We start from the raw sequence: 20,096 nt of genomic DNA, 5'->3' as shown, positions 1-20,096 counted from the left end.
GTAGATACAACATAAAGAGGAAATCATTGCAAAAACAAAACAAAGATGATGATTTTTATATTTTTACCAGTCCAAACCGAGGATAATTGAACAAACTATTAGAGCCCCAGCCAAAGAAATCTAAGGAAAAAGCTGAAGAAAAAGGGAACCTCATAAACCCATTCATGGCCACGCATATGTCTTTAGACTTTATATTGCTTGTTCTCAAGCAATTGAAAATAGAAACATGACAAGGCTTATAACCAGTTGTCGGTGCTCCAAGACTTTCCATGGCGTAGATTGTTGCGAATTTTATTGAGGAGAGAGAGTGATTTCTATTGGCACATAAAAGTTACCTAGAAAAGTGGGGAGTTTGACAACAACAAAAAATTAGAAAAGTGGGGACTTTAATATTTTATTATTCATTAATTGTAAGTTAAATAGTGAAATCACATGTAATCTTAGCCGTTGAAAGTGCTTGCATCCAAAGGATTATAAAATTGTGTCAAAACTTGTGTCAAAAACATAGTGTCATGGATCCGCCCCTTATATATAGTCCCTTTCTATTGAGAATTCATCTAATAATTTTATTTGAAGGATACCATTTAGGGTCCCTTACTAAATTTTTTTAAAAGATTCAAACAATCTATTTTTTAAGTTTCATAGGTCATCGTTACAAAAAATTAGACAAATCGGAAACTCTAGATGACTAGAGCCTTATAAATACATGACTATATTCAACACACAAGGTAATTCGAAATCCAATTTCAACCTGAAAAACCCTACACTCTCTCTCTCTCTCTCGCCACGGCACCTCTCTCCATATTTTCCCGTCACGGCTCCGGCCATCACATACGACTCTAGCCACCCGGTTCTCACCCTAGAGAAAACTCCATACCTTTTTAGCTATTATTTCTCCTATATACAATCAAACTAACTTATACATCAGAGGGCCTTTGGCCAACACCCCTCAGGTGTGGTCTTTTACTCAAGTTTGATTTTACATGGATTGAGGAAGAGAGAAAAAGTAGTTCAAAGGGTGAAGAACGAAGGATCTTTAAGTGGATATTCTCTCGTGAGAATATTTGCACAAACATGCTCCATTTAGAACAGGAACAAATACAATCCCATAACCAGGAGGCAAATAGAGTTGACATAAATAATAAGAAGAAGAAAAAAAAGTTACACATTTATTATCAGTAAAGTAGAAGCAATATGAGGAAGCCAAGCTAGGCTGCATGTGCCATAGTATCAAGATGTTTTTCTCCTAACCAAGAGGCAAGTGATGCTGGATGGCTGGGTGTGTGTATTGTTAAGGGTGCATAGAACAAAATCAGGGCGGTACAGAGCAAGCGTCAACCGATCCTCCCCCAAAACCAAACCAGTTGCATCAAGCAAAACATGCCATAAGTTTCTGTGTGCTTCTGAGATCCAATGCATGGAGTATGTAGTCCCATTCACAGTGGCTGGATAGGAAAACAGTCCCTTCGGACTGTGCTTGCACTTTCTTCTGAAGTACTGGCTAAGTTGTGATCCTTTGATCCTCAAATCCAACCAAGTTTCTGGTGCTGATATAATCCTTGATTCTTTGTTGGAGGCAAATTCCCTTATGGCATCAGTCTCTTCACTGACAATGGTCATATAGTAATTTCCTCTGAAGAAAGGGTAACTCTCACCAATCATCACCATAGCATCTTTGTAATTGGCCATGAACAGGACTAAATAGTCCTCCTCTTGCAACCCACATTGCTTCAAGGCTCTGTTGCTAGCTTGGACCTCAGGAATGGAGACAAAATTGCCTTGGAATGAAGATTTCTTGGTCAGGATATCAAGCAGTCTTGAAGGCTCCATTTGGGTCCTGTCAAGATCAGAGTGAGTAGGGCTAAATGGGGAAAGTTCTTTTGGTGTCACACTCTTGGGTGACTTGAGCTTATCTTGGGGTGTTGTTGCCGAAGATTCTTCATTGATGGAAAGATTATCAATTTCTAGTTTTTCCACCTCTTCCACTAGACCATTGCAGTATTGTGGGTACTTTGCAAAGATGTATTGCTGAACATAAAGCATCTCACTTGGTGTTATTGGACCTGACCATCTTAGATCAAGGCCTCTGAGTGAGGATATGGCTTCTGCTATCAAGTGAGCAGGAAACATAGTATGTGCCTTCTGTAAATCAAACAAGTTTTAACAGAAAACTAAATCAATATGGTGGAAACCCATCAAAGATATTATACCAATTAGTCTTAGAATTGGATTGACTGACCTTGATCACCATGCTGCTTGGCCTTCCATCTTTCTTTGGACTTCCATCTTGAGTTGGTGATTTTGGTAAAGAACCAGAAGCCAGTTCTTGGATTTCACCATTTACTATGTCCTAAACAGTAGCAAAGTGGAAATTTACAGATCAAAATTTCAGCAGTAAATTTAAAGTAAGTTACAGAGGAAACTTTTGCTTTCTGGGATCACAAACAGAAGATCATGTACCTTAAGTTTGCCATTCATGATGTCCTTTTCTTGTATGTTTCTGCCCATGCTGCCGCTTGTCCTTCCTTTGAAACCAGAAGGACTAAACTAGGGCCAAATATACTGCAAACCACAACTAGCAAAGAAATCAGAAGCAAGAGAAAAAGCAAGAGGGCAGAGGAAATAGAAATTGAGAACCACAAGCGTAGTTGTGAAGACAAGTCTATATGCTGCAGGGTTGGGATCAAATTGAATATTAAAGTATACCATATATATTCAAGACACAGAGAAATGCCACCAAGTGATGAAAGCAACACCCACACACAGCAATGGTGTAGTTTATTGGATTATAATCACCATGGTTAGCTCAGCAAACTGTAATTATTATGGTTAAATTATACACACGTCTAGAACTCCATCAAGATTCAAAATTGACTCCTTTCTGGGTAACAAAAAGTCTAGTTTTTTCAGTCAAACTAGAATTAACAAAGTAGGCATCCAAATGATGGTTGGGGTTTTGGATTTTAAACTTGTCTGTCAGTGAAAAACTGACCTTTAAAGATTTGCATTCACCGAAATGCCTGCGTGACTGCATCTATCAATCTGAGTTGTAGCAAATAAAGACAATAAAAAGTTGGAGACTGCGAAATGGCAACAACTAGCGTATATATTATTATTTTCAAAAAGAAAAAGATGCTGCCATGCCATGTCTTAGGTCATCAAGGGTTATTATATATGGAGAAGATGGTGACTTATGGAGGGCTTGGCATGCATTCAGACATACATAATGCATTACAAGGTGAGGGAGTTGGAATCTTTTCAAACTGATAGGGACTGGTTTTTAACCAAAAATAAATAAATGGTAAGGTGGGATTTGTGAAATAAAATTATGTGAGGGCCTTTGGAAATTTCACACGTAGAGGGCAAGTAGTTTAGGGTTTGTTTTCTTTTATGGGGAGGAGGGGCGGGAAATCATGTAACAGTTTTCCTAAGCAGGATTAGTTTATGTCTTAATGATGTGGGTTTAAGTATGATTATTAGTATAATACTTTAATTTATTCCAAACCACTGTCAAGAAAAATTAAAAATAAAATGTCCTTGACGTCCACATCCAAGAACCATTACAAGCATATGCTTCATTCTGTAAATTAGTTGATCGTTTTAAGAACGGTAACCGTGTTCGATTAGTTTGATAATCATAATTATTCAAGTAAAAGTTCATGTATTATGTATAATCCATGCCATTTCTCCTTTGAGCCTACTTTTGAAGCAAAGGCTTCATTTGTTTGCATTAACCTAATTGGAATTTTGCTCAAATGGGATGTCGGCAGCATCTCCAACTAAAACATTATTGCTCTATGAATATGATTTTCTTTTTTTGGACAGACGTGATGAGCATGACGAAATAATGGTCGGCCTTGCATTATTGAGATTTTCTCAAATGGCATCTCAGAGGCATTTATAAGTAAAACATTAGCACTTGATTAGTACAAAGATTAGTAACTAAATCAGATGCTTAGTATCCAAGACTTGTCTTAGCTGCTTCTCTTAAAAGATAAACCCCTTTCAAAGTAAGGTTAACCTAAGATTAGGATCCTCAATCCATTTAAGTTGGAGCAAAGTCATAATTATGTGAACATTCGGGAAAAGACAAGCGGCAAACCAGATTTCCTAAACAAATATCATAGAAAAGAAAATTACGACTAGAGTTTAAAGATTCTATAATTAGAAAACACCTAAAATGTCCTGCAAGGGTCTCTAATAGCCAGCAAAAGAAGGTTATTGTAATATTTTTTTTGGCCATGAAACTATCAATCACTTTAATGCCCTGATTGGTTACAAGCCCACGCTAACAATACCCAAAAGCATTTGTAACTCGGCCTTCCATAAAAATCAGTAACATATAGTAAAAGCATAAAATTGACATTGGAATAATAAGGACTGATAAATGTCTGCCTACTTTCTGAATTATACCTACATACATTCTGAGCAAGCAGATGGATAGACTTTGAACCAGCATTGCCAGAGACTGCTCAGCCCACTAACATCATGAATTAGCCGAAATCCAAATGAGCACAAACCAGACTAAATTGGATGGCAACAGTGGGACTAGGGATGGCCCTAGAAAATTGGCACTCTGTACAAAAGTACAAACAAAATGGGAGTATCAAGCTACAAAAAGTATTTCATCCGATCATCTCTTCTCATGGCATTGTACACAGCTTGGACCTGGAAGTCACAACAAAACTCCATGTTAACAAATATTTTCTTCCAGTGTCACTGGATTGAAAAACAAATTGTAAATTTTACCATCAACTACATGGAGATTTTTTTCCATCATAGTTATAGAGAAATAATATTAGCAAATTCATTGCGGGAGAGTGCGAGGAGGGAAGAGGAAGACCTGTTCACTAGAAATTGACTTGAACAGGTCCAATGTTTACAGATACATATTTGCCCCTTGATGATACCTTCTGCCTCACGTGACCCTGTCATAAAGCACAATAACAAATAGCAAACTCCATCAAACTTTTGCATTTATTATTCGTGAGTTGATTGAACTCATCCACTTGAAAGATTAGACGTCATCAGCAAATATATCAACAATCACAATTTCAAAAATGATTATAATTCAAAAGGGGCAACAAAAAAGATGGAAGCACAAAGATTGCCGTCAAAGATTGCCGTTAGATGTTGCATCATCCTGCCACTTTCTACAGCAACCTTTGGGAGTAAATGAATTTCATCATATGGTAGGTCTAGATTTAAAACAAATATCAACTCTTGATTACTACTGGAATTATGATTCATGACCAAGCCCAGAAGCAAAGATTCCCAGTACTTAGTGTTCAATGTCAAAAATGTTTCTTAGATCGAAAATTATGTTAACGGTGAAAATACCCGTATGATGGGGCATTACAGAAAAGACAATAATTTGGCATTAATTGATCTCAATTTGCCGCTTTCAAATTAGGCTCAACAGTCTAAACTTCAAAGTGCATTCCCATAGGTCAGCATTTTGCTGTAGCCTAGAGTAGCTATTCCTGTTTCTGAATCATATTCAACCAGTGGGAACACTGAACTATGGTCAAACTCAACTATTAGTCGTTTCCATATGGTTGGTTCCATGTAACCCTAATAAGTTCGCATCAAGAGCCAATTTCAGTTATTAGCACCAAGGACGAGACTTAAACCCCATTTTTCTGGCCAACAGTTCTATCCACCTCACTTAATACTTAATAGAGCATTGACAAGTATCTACCACACTCAATATAGAAGTTCACTAGTTCCTTTTATCACATATGCAGCCTACCCAACTCCCTGCAGTGCCAATTCAAATTCAAACCTAGAATTAGTTGAAGATTTTTCCTACATGTTTCATGCTCTTATGCACCTTCTCACTCCTCTTCAGGAGGTTTGAACTTGCAGGATACTTCTGAGTGGCAACTCCATAAACCATTAGTTTTCCTTCATGATTACTGGTCAAAGCTACTCCTAGTTTCATAACTGCTTCACATGTTCAGGATACCCTATTCCTCAGCCTATCCATCTATATCTCAAATATTATGTCCCCAGCCAACAGTGATAACTACTTTGGTTGGAAATATAATGTGTTGTACAAGAACAAAGGGCAGGAGGGCCATGGTAGAAGACATCACTATGAAGATCTCCCCTTGCCCCCAATGAATAACAAATTATCTTAAACCTACCACGTAGTTTCAAGGACTTACACAGAGGTTTAAGAAACAACTCAAATGCACCATAATTTTGTTTATAAGGTATGAATTTAACATTGTAATGATTTGTCCCTACACCTCTGGATGGCTATCATAATTCGCTTCTATCAGTCTGTAAATTCACATACTTGAGAATTCAACCCTGAAATTAAATGGCGGTTGCCAATTTCTGTTCACCTCCTATTAAACTACGCTGCGTTTGTGAGCATCGACACATTCAATGAAATTCTATCTACAAAAATCCGACCTAGAATGAAAACAAAGGCCACACAAGAGTATGGGATTTGATGGTATGCTTTCGGCAAGGCTCAGCCACTGATCAATATGAAGCAAAACAGATCATGTAAAACATAATGCTTGCAAAAAAATGCACTAGAGCAATTCATAAATATATTTATTTATCGAAGAAATTGAAAATGATGGGCAGCCACAACAAGGGATAAACACACACACATTGTATGTAAGTATGTATACCTCAGGAACAGGTTGTTGAATTACGGATTCAACAGCAACAACCATAGCTTGCACAAAATCATCCCCTCCAGTTCCAATCGCTGTAAACCCTCTAACAGTTGGGTACGAATTTACCTTAAAAATACAAAATTTACACCATTTATAAACACAAGCTCCTCAAAAATATTAAATAACTTAATCCTTAAACTTAAAAATATAAAATGGGCAATTAAATCAAACCTAAGGAAAGCAAAACAAATAAATGATATTATTATACCTTCTGATCCAAGGCGAGCCATTCATTCGTAGAATCATCTGTCACCGTACCTCCAATCACCACATTCGTGGTTTGCCCAACTCTCCCTTCCGTTTTAGACACCTCTACATCCAATACCAATAACGAGTGAAAAAATATTATTTTTTTTAAAAAGTAAAAATTAAACAAAAAAGTTTCAGAGACGAAACCTGAAATTGCTTTCAAAACGGCCTCTTGGGGCGGGCCTTGTTCGTCCTCAGACAAAGACGACGCGTTTTCGTTGTGGGAGCAGTTGAGGTGCGTCCGTTTGGCGAAGTGGAAACCCCGGGTCCTGAACTGCCCACTCAGCCTGGGAGAGGAGAACCCGCGGGTCCTGAATGAAGCGGAGGCGGAGCTCCGAGTGAGATGAACGGGTCGACACGCTTCTATTAACAGAGCGGAACGCAACGCAGTCCTGCACGCCATTTCTGGTCCCTCTTTTTTGATTCCGAGAAGAAGATTGTTGTGTTTCTTTTTCTTCTGTCGTCTACTCTCCTTTCTCTAAATTCGTTTCTTTTCTTCCCAAAAGATAAAGGATACAGGAGATTTTTTAAATTATAAGGACAAAAGTACCCTTTTTCAGTGCCATTAGTCAGGCTCATCAGTAAGGACTTAATCGTATTTTAGGTGGAAATTGGTATTTGGACCGTGGAGCGCTTATTTCCTCTTCCCACCATGTTCGGTTTACCGTTTATTACGAGGGAGAAAACCTTCTATGGGGTTTTTAGGCAATTTGACTCCTTCAAACATAATTTCATTTTACTTGAGGAAGCAGTATTTTGTTTTATTATTCCTTTTATTTTATTAGTCTATTCTTTTTGGTACAGAACGTCGGTTCGGTTTTAACACAAATATTCCTACATATTTTCCATTTTCGAACACATCAAACCATTCTAGAACTCAATTTGCCAATAACTAATATAGTTACAACCTAAATAAATAACTATAAAGTTCTATCAAACTTCAATTTAAACATTTTCATCTGGTTATTAATTACAACTCTCTCCAAATATATAATAAGAGACTATACATGTAAAACAAAATATAACGAAATGAATATATAAGTAAGTAATTGGTCTAATTCAGTTTAGGTCAAATGCTTAAAATCATGATCGAACCAAAATTATTACGATACGATTCGATTTGAAATCATTTGACCATTTTTATGGTCAAAATCAAATCAAACCAGTCATTATTAGGATCAAGCAATTTCATTAATTTCAGTCGGGCTGACATCCACTTTTACTTTTATAAGTCACCAAAAGATATTGCATAAAACTTTTTTTTTTAGGGGAACTTTTTCTTTTGTTTTTACAAAAGAATTGTGTAGTGTACCAAAAATAATAGACTTATGTTGGTATTGGGATTTTGTATAATTTGGCGGCAAGATATAGTTTTATTAAAAATGTAAATTATTTGTAAACTAAATTACAGAAAAAATTTCGATACAAAAAAATTAATTACAGAGAAAATTATTGCCGCGAAGGGGCAAAAGAGGAAAAAGAAAACCACTGCGGCGACGCGAAACCCAGAAGAGCGAGCCCAGCCCCCACCTCAGCTGTGAACTGAAAACGCGCGATAAAACCCTAGTGAAACGCCTCCGATAATTACGTCACTGTCTTTCGTGACTCGGAGTTAACTCACCGACCGAGGCGACTCGCTGAAATGTACGGATCTGAATCCGGTTCAGTCCCGGAGGATTTGGAACGAACCGCGTTCAGAAGAGCGGAGAAGAAGTACAAGCTGTATTACGAAGACACCTACAAATCATCCAAAAAGTAAAAACTTGTTCTTCGTTTTCCCAACTATTTCACGATTTTGCTTCCAATCTCTTCTGTTAACCAAACATGTAATTTGACCATCTCTCAGGAAACGGAAACCCAAACCCGTGGATTTATCAGAGGTATTGGATTTCAATTCCATTCTAAGAATCGTACTATCAGAACGTTGAGCTTCCACACGGTGTCGTTCCTCTTCGATGTGGTTTCGATAGGCCCGTGTTCTCCTTAGAAAATCGCCTAGGTATCAACCTATTCTCATTGTAATTGAAATATATGAATTTGAAGATCCTACGGTTTTGAATTGGAATATTAGTTACTGTTGTTATTGTTTGTTTTCTTTGTTGATTGCAGAATATGTTAGTTTATACAAATATTTCCTTTTTTCACACAACACAGGGTTTTATTTCATTCCTGGAGCACTGAGTGTGAAGGAACAATGCCAGTGGATAAAGGAGAGTTTAACCAGCTTCCCGCAGCCTCCTAACAGAACAAATCACAATGCATTTTACGGGCCTATAAATGACTTGTTTATTGCAGCGAATGAGAGGAAAGTTTTGGTTGCAGATGGGGGTTCAAATTCTGAATGTGATCCTTCTGTCAGCAATGGAGGTGTTCACGGTTGGAAGTTCTTTGAGGAACATGAAGTGTCTTTGAAAGGGAGCACGTGCAAATCAGTTTCAGCTTCAGTTCTATTGCGGAAATTGCGTTGGAGCACCCTTGGCCTGCAATTTGACTGGTCCAAGGTTGTGCTGAGCTGATTCATTTTTCCAATTTTGAAAGCATATTAAGCAGTTTCACTAAATAAAAATTGCATTGTCACTTGGATATTAACTGATTTGGGTGGGAAACAATTTAAGGTTGCTCCACTGACATTACATTGAATGTATTTTCTTGTGCATTTGAGTGTTTTATTCAATAAACAGAAAATAGCATGTCCATGCATTAAAGTTACGTTACAACCATGTATCTAACTAATGTCATGTTCATGATGTAGCGAAACTATGATGTCTCTCTCCCGCATAAGAAGATCCCTGATACACTCTGTCAACTGGCTAAAAGACTGGCAACACCTGCAATGCCTCTGGGTGAAGAATTCCAGCCTGAAGGTGCAATAGTGAACTACTTTGGCCCAGGTATTACTAAGAAAAAATTGCTTATATTAGCAGGTTTTTAACCATCGGTCTATTTGTTTTCCCTTTTTCAGTTTGAAAGTGTATACAAGTTAGAATTTACATTTGTTCTGTGTTCTGTTCTTTTGTTTAGGTGATATGCTTGGGGGCCACCTTGATGACATGGAAGCTGATTGGAGTAAGCCTATTGTAAGCATGAGGTATCTTGCCATGCCATTTCATTTTTGTTTTTTGATTCTGGATGTTTGTCAAAAAAGAAAAATAGAAATTTGAGAGTATACATCTCCGTAGGAGCTGAAATATCTTTCACTTCCCTCAGTTTAGGCTGCAAAGCAATATTCCTTTTGGGAGGAAAGCATAGGGAAGATCCTCCAATAGCAATGTTCCTTCGAAGCGGTGATGTTGTACTTATGGCTGGGGAAGCAAGGGAATGCTTTCATGGTAATTGCAAATCTTCAGCTATCTTTCTTTTATTTGGTATTGAGTGCCTAAGATAATAAATTGGTACTTAGTGGATAATCTCTATGTTTTTCCAATCGTGTAAATCGTCAGTGAAATGGTAAGACCAATCTACAAGTGAGAAAAGTGATGCTGGAATTTTAGTTTGGTTTCTAATTTTTGCTTTGGCATATCTGTTGCTTGGGCTGCCTTTATGTCAAACTAACAGTGTTACTTTGCCTCAACACCTCAACTTAAGTAACTCTACTCAGCCTTAATCCCATGTGCTTTCTTGTGATAAATAGAGCAGTTTGACTTTCCCATTTGCCAGAAACATGTTGTAATTGCATGCTATATCATAATTAATTCCTAGAGTCTTGTTTTAACATCTTCATAAATAGATCAGCTTTGCTTTCTTAAATTGCAGGTGTGCCTCGGATATTCACAGACGGAGAAAATGATGAAATTGTGACTCTTCAGAGGCAGTTCTCACAGGAGGAGGATTTTAGTGTTTTAGAATACATCCGAAGTTCAAGAATCAACATCAACATCAGACAAGTATACTGAGATTGATATTCTTTTTCATCGAAATTTTGGATTCATTTGAAAGGATATTTTGGCAATAAAGAGTTGTTAGATAATTGCTACACAAGGACATGTGGGAGAGCTATGTAGTAACTACAATGGTGCGGCACCCATGAATGTGCGGCTTGTTACAAGTTGGATGCAGCAACAAATAACAAAAAACCATAAGAAAAGAAATATGAATGCAAGAAAAAAAACAGGGCAATGCAATTATGCAAGTAGCATTGGTTAGATAGCCTGTGATTTTGTTGAGGAATTGAATCTATCTAGTGCCAATAGATTTTCTTGATAGTCTGATTTAACTGGGGATGATATTTTTGTAAAATTCATAGCTGATGCCCCTGCGGTGCAACTTTGTAGTTTTCTCGCAAATCAATTTTGTAGTCTGTTTCCAGGCCCAAGGAAAAAATTGTACTTTTGTTTTAGGGTATGAGTAGTTAAATGGATGCTTTGGCCGCGGTTAATTATCTATTAAATAGCAAATTGTATTTAAATTTACATCATTCTCCCTTTGCGTGAGAAGAGAAACTCATTAAATTAAGACAGCCCCTAAACAGAGTTCCAGGCTTTAGAGTATCCACAATGGGCTCCCTAAACCACATTTTTAGACAAATTTTAGGGAGGAATCGTAAAAATGCAACTCCAACCACGCTCTCTATCCACCTCCTAAAATAGGGAGTCCTCTAGTAGCTCCTAAGGGGGGTGTATTCAATTGAGATTTTAATATATTGTAATTACATGATTTTAATGTAATGGATTTCAACCGGATTTGTAATTATATGATTTTACTCATAATTTTAATAGATTGCAATTACATGATTTCACTTATTGATTTTAATTCGCTTAGGATTTTACTTATGATTTTAATATATTGCAATTATGATTTTATTTATATTTCTATACAAGCTTGAACTCTATCACCCATCATCATTCACCTAAATACATAACTTGAAGGAATATACCCAATTTTTAGGGTTAATACAAAGATGGAGGCACAATAACGATCAAAGGTTAGTCTAGGGAGAGTACACCGACATCAACAATGTAACTCCTCAACATAGCCACACATGGGCAGAATGAATACGTTAAAGATACCGAGAGCCTAGTCATAACATGCAAGAACACCACTCACCTGAGCACTCAACTACAAATGCAAAACTACCATTAACTCTCACAAGCAAAATATAAGGAGAGAATCGTATGTAACACACTCAAATGAATTGAAGCAAATAATACAACATAAAATTAGTTCTTCCTTTCTGTAATCAAAAGTAATTCCTCTCTGCCATAATAATATTACATAATAATCTTGTGTGCATTATCTAACTAAGGAGGCTTAAACCATACAAGCTTATCGAATTCATGCATGCGACTTATAAACCTTCATGAATTGATAATACAATTATTACCTAACTTCATTAGAAAATCACTTGTGCACAAATTACTCAAAACACATATTCATCCCACCCATTATTTCACTAACAATGCTATTCCATACATCAACGGATTTATCACTCAGTGAACTAAACCTAATACATAATTCAATTAAAATGCCACTACCAAAATACATAATTCAACTCAAATGCCACAACCAAAATACATAGTTCAACAAAAATACCAAAAATAAAATTCAATTGAGGTTATTTAATAGACAAAGTTCAACCAAAACACCACAACCAAAGAAGTTTACTACTATATCATAAATCATACATAATTATCTCTCCTGGTCTAGTCCAGGTGTTGATGCTTGAGGTGTTGTGTGTTTTTGAATTTTTTCTGTTTGCCTCTCATTCATCTTTGCCATAATTCTCTCTGCCTTTTGATATAATCTTGGTTGGATAACATGCTTTTCGTTTAAAGTAAGCAAATAAATTATACAATACTTTACATGTCTTTCAGCAAAATAATCTTGTTTTGATAGGATTTAAAAACTGAAGTGTTAATGGAGTGAGTGGCTGGGAGAACAGCGCTAATAGAGAACAACCATGAAGACGCAAAATGCATACAACCAGCGCTAGTTAATAGATAGAGAATAACCATGAACATATGCAAAATGTATACGAACATCACTAGTATAGAGAACAACCATGAAATGGGAGCTCTTTTCAGATGTGTCTGTTCATCTTATTCCAAAAGAAAAACAAAGAACATGAGAATCAAGCATAGGAGGGTGAGATTTTTTATGGGGTTTGGTATTTATATCACCCACTCAAAAGTCCCACACAATACATCATTTAATAAAATACTTCAAAATCAATAAGTTTTTTGAATACCACGGTATTTTGTCTTATCTTTTAAAAGTCATAATCGAATACCACCAGACTTATATTTATGATTTAAAAATCCTAATTGAATACCACTAGATTTTTATTGATTAATTACAAATCCTAATTGAATACCACATGATTTTTAAGCTTCAAAACAATCAATTAAAATCTAAATTGAATACAACCCCCTAAATTTGAGGAGAGAGAAATGACTCATAGTGACTCCCTATAATTTAATGTTGCTTTATTTAATGAGTATTTCAAACTTTTATTTAATGTTAACTATTTTTTATTTTATTTTTTAATAGAGATGGACCAATCAAAAAAGAGTTATAAGCATTAATATGACTTCTCCAAATTATGGAGTATGGTTGGAGTTGAAATTTTTTAGAGAGCTTCTAAAATAACTTTATTATATTTTTAGCCAAATTTTAGCTAAGAAATATTGTAAAGGTATCAATCGTAGAGAGGAGAGAGAGCAATGTTAGGCAGAGGAAAATTCCACACAACCCCCACCCCTTCTCCCAAAAATAAAAAAGAGGAAAAAAAAATTTGATTTGTGTTGAGAGTGGGATTTGAACCCACGCCCTTTCGGACCAGAACCTTAATCTGGCGCCTTAGACCAACTCGGCCATCTCAACGTGTTGTTAAGTTTCACAATTTTTTTATAAATAATTCTAATCGGTCGCGAAAATACACGCTGGGCAAATGCACGAACCTTAACATTTTGTCAGGCCATTAGTAGTTGGACCAGAGATTGTTGAGAATTGCGGTGGTGGTTTCCAATAAGAATACTGACAAGAGAGAGCACTTAGGCGGCGCCGCAAATTTGTCTTTGCTAGGAGATCAGTCGGTACTCGGTAGACTCGGTATTGAAAGATTAATAATATAAAAATAGTTGACTTTGACCGCTTCAGAGAGAGTTTTCAACAACTTCAAAATTATATACCAACGAGGTTTATTCCAAATTAGAAAAATTGTATCTTGACTTAACTTATAGCTGTATGATTTTCCCTCCACTAAACTTGTATCTTTCTTCTAACATCAAACTCAACCTAATACCTACTTCAAAAACTAGGTATAAAACTTGAAAGACTTAGTTTATTTATATTAATATTAATCAAGTTAGTTAAAATAGTTTGAAACTTTGAAGCACGAGCCACGTCTTGTGAATGCATTGAATTATCTTCTAACTTTAATACCGTATGAAATTTGTCTGTCCGATTCAGTAAACTTAACATTTATAAAAATGAGACTTGTGTCAAACATTTGTTAATAATTTTAAAATAATAATAATAAAAGAGAATATTCTTTGTGGGTTATCCACTTCAAAGAAATTCAAAAACCATTTAGCATCACCCACAAGTCACAAACATGCTACATGTGACAAAAAATGAAATAGAAACAAGCAAGTGTAGAAGTAGCGTAGAAGCAAGAAAAATCAAAATAAAAAACCAACACGTCCGCAAAATTCCAAAATCCCCAACCCAAGCCCCCAACACACACACGCGTCTACGTGTTCAACTTCAAGCCCATAAACATTTTATATTTCTCAGAACTTCACAATAAAACCCACCAACAAAAAAATTACAAAATCTCCCTTCTCTCTGCGCCTTTCGCTTCTTTTCTTCCCTCTCTCTGCTCTCTCCTCGTTCCTTATCAACAATGGGTGGTCCGATTGTGTTGACCCAGCTGGCTACGGGTCTCGGCGTCTTGGCCGGGGCGGTCCTCGTCAAATCGGTCATGGACCAGAAGCCCATGGCCGGCCCGTTTCCCAGGTGCCCCAGTTGCAATGGCACGGGTCGGGTCTCCTGCTTCTGCTCGCGCTGGTCCGATGGCGATGTCGGGTGCCGGAGCTGTGCCGGGTCGGGTCGCACGTTCTGCAGAAGCTGTGGTGGTTCTGGTACTGGTCGACCCCTTCCGGTTCAAATCTCCGTACGGCCTCCCACCCCTCCCTCGTAGTCGGTGGTTCCGGTTTTGCTTGTTATTAGAAAGTTATAGCGTTTCTCTCCTTCCTCTCAATTCTTTTTTCCAAAAATATTAAAAATTGAAAAAATTACATCCTGTATTATATAGTAAGCTGCTGATACTTTGAGAGAAGGAGAGAGAGGAGGTGAGAGAGAGTTCATCATTAGGCTGTAATGAGGTGACTTTCCTAGGATCCTGATGAAATGGAATATATTTTTTATAACTAAATTTGTCTGCTTATTCACAAATTTCTTACTTTTAATTGTAATTTGTTTGTAAATTGTATTTGGTTCATAATATTTCTTAGTTTATTAAGTGTATGATATGATTAGTAGTTGCTTCAATCTTTGCTTGTTGCTGCCAATTAGTTTCTCAATTTAACTTAACATGATTTTTTTTGGCTCAAGCAGCAAACCTTGGTACAAAGCAAATACTTAGAAATTGAAATCGCCAATCGGTACCATCCGGTGAAAAAGTATCTTAACTTGCAGACCGTTAAATCATACGTTTAATTAATCCATGAATCTGGTGTTGAAATTTTAGGATTTTATGTTCAAAGAGTTCATCTCTTTCATTTGGAATTCATGGTACTTGTTAAATTTTAGTCTTTAAAATTGTAAATGGCAACGGATAAGTAGTTTACCCTTTTTCATTGTCTTGCAATCCAACTAATATCTACTTGGCTTCCATTAACATAAGCCTCATAAAAGCTTATTGCTTTGACATGCAAATGATAAGGTAGTTTTTTTTTTTATCTTGCTCTGTTTTGTCCTTTAGTTTTCAACATGGAGAATGATAAATTATATTCTGAATGATGTTGGAATATAATATGCAATATCATATGATAAAATATGTGAACGCCTTCATCTCACCTTCCTGATTAAATTATTTTTGGAGCTTAATCTTGTGCATGTCAGCTGGAATCCAAGTGGATGATCCAGTGACCTTACAACTCTCATATAAAAGAGCAAAAGATTTGGTCAAAACATTAGAAAAGTTAAAATAAAATGAAAGCTAGTTTGATAAGAACACCAGTTTATAAAGTAAGATTGCTCTCTGCTTTTACGCAAGGGAGGATTTGGGCCTTTTGATGTTTATTCATGTTGGCATTTTTCTCTATTTTTCATGTTTTAAAATTTGATTTTTGTGTTTCAATGTAGAAAAACTTGTATGAAACAAAAATATCGCTGTTTTGCCATAAAATAATGCTATTTTCGTTTCATGTTAGCGTTTCTCGTGTGTCAGTGATCACGAAATTGTACATTGACATGCTCTGCAGCTCCATGTTAATCATTGGAGATTTTCTATCACAATAATATAATATGGATGCGTCACCAGCTGATTTGATACATATGGAATCAGAGTCCGAAGAAATTTTTGTACACACAGATGATCATTCTTTGAAAAAGTAAAACACATCGAGACTCTGACATTACAAGTTTTAGTCCTACATATTTTCCTTGGAAGAACACACATCTCTCTAAGACGGATTAATAAAAGAGTATGAGATCACCAATGTTGCCCCTTCTCCCACACTCAAATCCCAATTAGAAATCCATCACTTTCCTCTCACTTGGGAGTAAAAGCCTGTTGCAAACACAACCAAAACAATTCAAATGTTAGCCTCTAATTAAGCAGCCGTAATTAGGTTTAACTCTAATTGAGTTGTACTAATTGCACTTACAGCAAAGATGGTGGCATGGCCAGGATCAGCAAGGTGAGCAAAGAGGTTGTCAATTGGGCCAGTGCCAGTGTAAATGTGTTGGAACCAAGCTCCCATCACAGCCAACATAGCCAGCCTCCCATTCTTAATCTCCTTTGTCCTCAGCTCCTTGATCTTTTCAGGTGAACCACTTCCCCATCCAAGTGGGTCGAACCAAAGCCCGCCTGGGTACCCAACATCCGTCCCGGTGAGCTTGTTGTTGGGGAAGATCGGGTCGGTGTTAACGGACCCGGGCTTGAGGATGTCGGCCCATCTCCTGCCCTCGGCCCACCCAATCAAAATCAGCTCAACAACAAACAGAGTGGTTTTGTCTGTGAAGTACTCTAGTTCTCCAGCTGTGTACCAAGAAGGGGTGTTTAGAATGCCAATTTTGGTCAAGAATTCTGGGATGAAGATGCCAGCTGCACCTAACATAGCCCATCTGCAGTGTACAAGTTCTGCTTGCTGGTTCCATCTCAAGCTGTCAGGGTCAGATGCTGTTACAATAGAACAAAGATTAGTCACAATTGAAGATTATGTGTTCATAAGGTTTATTAATATTTGATGTTTGACTTACAAAGACCAAGGGGATCAAAGCCAAAGTCTCCTGGGAGGCTGCATTATCATAGTATAAACACTTGATCAGAAACTAGCAAAGCAAGGGATATAAACTACATGGAGAAGAGTATATATGGAGTAACAAACACATACTTATGTTGCGCGATTGTGAATCTAGACCACATATTTAGACAAACGTCAACCTGATTGATGGTCTAGATTCACATACTCGCAACATAAACATGTTATGTTGACTGACAATTTAATAAGACAACATGGATATTACTAAATATTTCGAACCGACCTTCCATCGAGCCATGGAGGAGGGGTGCTGCCTGGGAACCACAAGGGTCTATCAGGGTCAGCTGCAGCAGCACGTACTGTGAAAGATGTTGATGATCCAGAGGATGCTGACAAATTCCTCACTCTGAGCTTCCTCCCACCAAAGAAAGAAGCCCTTGTTGCTGCCAAAGTAGACCCAGCCTTCTGGGAGCTGCGGTATGATTTATGTCTTTCTTGTATTAATTAATTAAACAATGCAACTAAAACAGTCCAAATTCCACTAAACCCTAATATTATATTATTAAAGTTTGCACGTAGCACTGCTTTGAGAACTTGCCTGGGAGAAGATATGGCAACGGCTGCAATGGCAGAAGAAGAAGCCCAAGCGGAAGCCATTCGGAGCTTGAGGCTTGTAACCAAATTTGCTTTGTTTGTTTGATCAGTGAGAAATTGTATGTGGCAATGGCCTAGAGATGTGAATGTGTTGCTAATGTAAGAATTGAAGGGGCTTATCTTAAAGGATAGGAGAGAGGTATCCGATTGGCTTTTGGGCTGCCATGTGGCATGTGGAATCTGATACGGGGCCCCGGTGAACCCTTCTCCTCCAGTTGTTGAGCTTACCTGGAATAATCACCGACTGGTGGCTCACATTACAAGTCAGAATGACCGATATATCTAACAACTGATTGCAACCAATGACGCCATGGTATAAGGGGACCCTATAGATTTCTGATATACAAGGTAAGGATTTTTTATCCAATGTAATATGTGTGAATACTATTATATCATATAAATGTAACACAATATTATTAACACAAAATGTACGAGAACAGCATCTTCTTCAAGTTTCATATTATTCTCACCCAAACCTAAAAGCCTAAATATGTTCTTAATCATACACTTTTCTATTCTTTCTTTTAATCAAAGTTCCGTATAGATGTCACATTATTAACTTTTAGAACTCCTTTGGTAATCATATTGGACCGTACTAGACCGACTTTTAGTTGTCTTAAAACGAATTCACTTTTATTGTAATGTACATAGTTTGTAATGCTTTTTAGTAGATTTACATTTTTGGAGTTCAGAATTTGACGTATGGAGTTTTAGATTTGAATTTTAACATTTTTTTCACGTAGGACATGTGATGGTTACGTTACATGTAGGTTTCACTTTCATATAGGCCTTAACCAAAAAGAAGAAAAAGAACATGATGGTGCTGTGTGGGCTTGTTTAAGAAAACAAAACTTCTCAGATGGATTTCAGACCTTCCATCACAAGAAGCCCAGTTGAGATTCATTGGGTCAGGAGGACCAAGTGTTCAACCAAGCATACAAAATCAAACAAATGGATGGTAGGACCTGAAGTTGAAGTAGCTTTAAAATGGAATTCAAGAATAATGCAAACAGCTGAGCCCAAGCAAAAAGGCTAAAAGCCGCTTTAAAATGAATCACTTTTATTCCCTGTCCTCTTGGCACTTTGGGGAAAGAGTGTTGGTTACTCAAGTAATCAACACAAACCAACTGTAAAAAATCATTAGGGAAGAAAGGGAAAGAACCCAAATGATCCAACTGCAGCCAGATCAAACCCAAAACATTCAATAATTTCAGTGGAGAAGTCAAATTATGTGGATTAAAGCACAAAAGTTTTGACTTTTGACAGCATATGGCAACTCAGACCCTGATATGCAATGGAAGAGTAAATCTGTAAATGGCTTCTCCACCCACAATGATGAAAACTTTTCAATCATGCAAGGATAAAAAGTAAAAAAAAATCAAAAAAACCATGTAGCAATCAAGGTTTACTGGGACATAATTATCCAAAAATTCACCCTATCAGATAAAGCAACCGACCAGGAAATCTAGTTTGGTGGAAAATAAACCTTTTAAGGAAGCAAATGGTGGTTAGCAGATTTGGGTTAACGTAATTAGTGATTGTTTTGAGGTCTGCCAACAACATCAAAACCTGTGTGATATAAAAAAGGATTTATCGTCCAATCCAGTTTAAGAGCTTAAGCCAAATCTTTATGTTCTCCTTCACTTTGGATTCCTTCATGCAACCATGTGCTGGCTATTACCAATGCAATTATGTCTCTCAAGAAATTATAGCATATAAAAACGGTGTCGTAATTATGTCCGTAGAATAATTATATAACATTACAAAACCACAAATAATTATAAACTTTGATTGGCATACAATTCTACATATATATATATATATATATATATATCTCTCTCTCTCTCTCTCTCATCCTTTTTTTTTTTCAAATTGCTTGTTAATTGCGGGGTCAACAAGCGAAGACGCAGTCCTATGAATCATTGTATTTGGTTGACGAGTGTGAATTAGAAAGTAAATAATAAAAAGAAACCAAGTCCCAGAGAGAGTTATTGTTCTGAAAGTACTAAAATGATGCACCTGTAAAAAGCTAATTATATTATTGTGTCGGATTTTATTTCTGAATTGG

The 20,096-nt window shown here is 36.8% G+C and overlaps 5 protein-coding genes and 1 non-coding gene across 9 annotated transcripts; 2 read left to right on the top strand and 4 right to left on the bottom strand.

Annotated features, from left to right (window-relative positions):
- Positions 1–1,082: 1,082 nt before the first annotated feature.
- LOC103322075 (uncharacterized) lies at positions 1,083–3,133 on the bottom strand. Of its 2 annotated transcripts, none has more exons than XM_008223944.2 (4): positions 2,993–3,133; positions 2,461–2,562; positions 2,240–2,350; positions 1,083–2,142 (listed from the first exon to the last, which is right to left on the bottom strand). In XM_008223944.2, exons 2-4 carry the CDS (start codon positions 2,506–2,508, stop codon positions 1,231–1,233), a joined length of 1,071 nt encoding a protein of 356 aa, XP_008222166.2. In that variant the 5' UTR covers positions 2,509–2,562; positions 2,993–3,133; the 3' UTR covers positions 1,083–1,230. The 2 variants fall into 2 exon arrangements, with proteins under 2 accessions (XP_008222166.2, XP_088901679.1); XM_089045553.1 differs by lacking the exon at positions 2,993–3,133 and adding an exon at positions 2,707–2,847.
- A 1,208-nt stretch (positions 3,134–4,341) lies between these two features.
- On the bottom strand, positions 4,342–7,437 carry LOC103322074 (phosphoribosylformylglycinamidine synthase). 3 transcript variants are annotated; one of them, XM_008223941.3, is made up of 5 exons: positions 7,095–7,435; positions 6,907–7,010; positions 6,651–6,764; positions 4,844–4,928; positions 4,342–4,668 (listed from the first exon to the last, which is right to left on the bottom strand). In XM_008223941.3, exons 1-4 carry the CDS (start codon positions 7,348–7,350, stop codon positions 4,851–4,853), a joined length of 552 nt encoding a protein of 183 aa, XP_008222163.2. In that variant the 5' UTR covers positions 7,351–7,435; the 3' UTR covers positions 4,342–4,668; positions 4,844–4,850. The 3 variants fall into 3 exon arrangements, 2 of the variants coding, with proteins under 2 accessions (XP_008222163.2, XP_088901681.1); XR_016123921.1 differs by having other exon boundaries at positions 4,512–4,668; positions 4,750–4,928; positions 7,095–7,436; XM_089045555.1 differs by having other exon boundaries at positions 4,512–4,686; positions 4,863–4,928; positions 7,095–7,437.
- A 1,012-nt stretch (positions 7,438–8,449) lies between these two features.
- LOC103322073 (oxidoreductase, 2OG-Fe(II) oxygenase family protein) lies at positions 8,450–11,356 on the top strand. The gene is given in 8 exon segments (XM_008223940.3): positions 8,450–8,702; positions 8,794–8,851; positions 8,853–8,946; positions 9,102–9,448; positions 9,700–9,838; positions 9,969–10,035; positions 10,155–10,276; positions 10,701–11,356. Coding segments are annotated over 8 exon segments (1,080 nt in total). The 5' UTR covers positions 8,450–8,589; the 3' UTR covers positions 10,841–11,356.
- Positions 11,357–13,685: 2,329 nt separating this feature from the next.
- Positions 13,686–13,766, bottom strand: TRNAL-AAG (transfer RNA leucine (anticodon AAG)). Its single transcript has one exon. It is a non-coding gene; the product is annotated as a tRNA-Leu (tRNA).
- Positions 13,767–14,649: 883 nt separating this feature from the next.
- Positions 14,650–15,321, top strand: LOC103322072 (chaperone protein dnaJ-like protein). Its single transcript, XM_008223939.3, has one exon. It carries the CDS (start codon positions 14,791–14,793, stop codon positions 15,085–15,087), a length of 297 nt encoding a protein of 98 aa, XP_008222161.1. The 5' UTR covers positions 14,650–14,790; the 3' UTR covers positions 15,088–15,321.
- Positions 15,322–16,406: 1,085 nt separating this feature from the next.
- Positions 16,407–18,136, bottom strand: LHCA2 (photosystem I light harvesting complex protein). The gene is made up of 5 exons (XM_008223938.3): positions 17,973–18,136; positions 17,658–17,846; positions 17,373–17,410; positions 16,778–17,292; positions 16,407–16,680 (listed from the first exon to the last, which is right to left on the bottom strand). Exons 1-5 carry the CDS (start codon positions 18,029–18,031, stop codon positions 16,663–16,665), a joined length of 819 nt encoding a protein of 272 aa, XP_008222160.1. The 5' UTR covers positions 18,032–18,136; the 3' UTR covers positions 16,407–16,662.
- Between the last annotated feature and the right edge of the window lie 1,960 nt (positions 18,137–20,096).

The sequence above is a fragment of the Prunus mume genome, linkage group LG2, assembly GCF_029339155.1.
Source record: "Prunus mume cultivar Tortuosa linkage group LG2, ASM2933915v1, whole genome shotgun sequence".
Classification (NCBI taxonomy): Eukaryota; Viridiplantae; Streptophyta; class Magnoliopsida; order Rosales; family Rosaceae; genus Prunus; species Prunus mume.
This window is presented reverse-complemented; position numbering and strand designations above follow the sequence as displayed.

Bases quoted from the DNA above. Each gene is read 5' to 3' on its own strand.
- LOC103322075 (XM_008223944.2), bottom strand. From the start codon at position 2,508: ATGGGCAGAAACATACAAGAAAAGGACATCATGAATGGCAAACTTAAG. The intron at 2,351-2,460 runs GTACATGATCTT...GCTACTGTTTAG, and splicing joins TCATGAATGGCAAACTTAAG to GACATAGTAAATGGTGAAAT. The intron at 2,143-2,239 runs GTCAGTCAATCC...TTTGATTTACAG, and splicing joins CAAGCAGCATGGTGATCAAG to AAGGCACATACTATGTTTCC.
- LOC103322072 (XM_008223939.3), top strand. From the start codon at position 14,791: ATGGGTGGTCCGATTGTGTTGACCCAGCTGGCTACGGGTCTCGGCGTC.
- LOC103322074 (XM_089045555.1), bottom strand. From the start codon at position 7,350: ATGGCGTGCAGGACTGCGTTGCGTTCCGCTCTGTTAATAGAAGCGTGT. The intron at 7,011-7,094 runs GTTTCGTCTCTG...TATTGGATGTAG, and splicing joins CGTTTTGAAAGCAATTTCAG to AGGTGTCTAAAACGGAAGGG. The intron at 6,765-6,906 runs GTATAATAATAT...TGTATTTTTAAG, and splicing joins GGCTCGCCTTGGATCAGAAG to GTAAATTCGTACCCAACTGT.
- LHCA2 (XM_008223938.3), bottom strand. From the start codon at position 18,031: ATGGCTTCCGCTTGGGCTTCTTCTTCTGCCATTGCAGCCGTTGCCATA. The intron at 17,411-17,657 runs GTCGGTTCGAAA...ATGATAATGCAG, and splicing joins CCTCCATGGCTCGATGGAAG to CCTCCCAGGAGACTTTGGCT. The intron at 17,293-17,372 runs GTAAGTCAAACA...CTATTGTAACAG, and splicing joins CTTTGATCCCCTTGGTCTTT to CATCTGACCCTGACAGCTTG.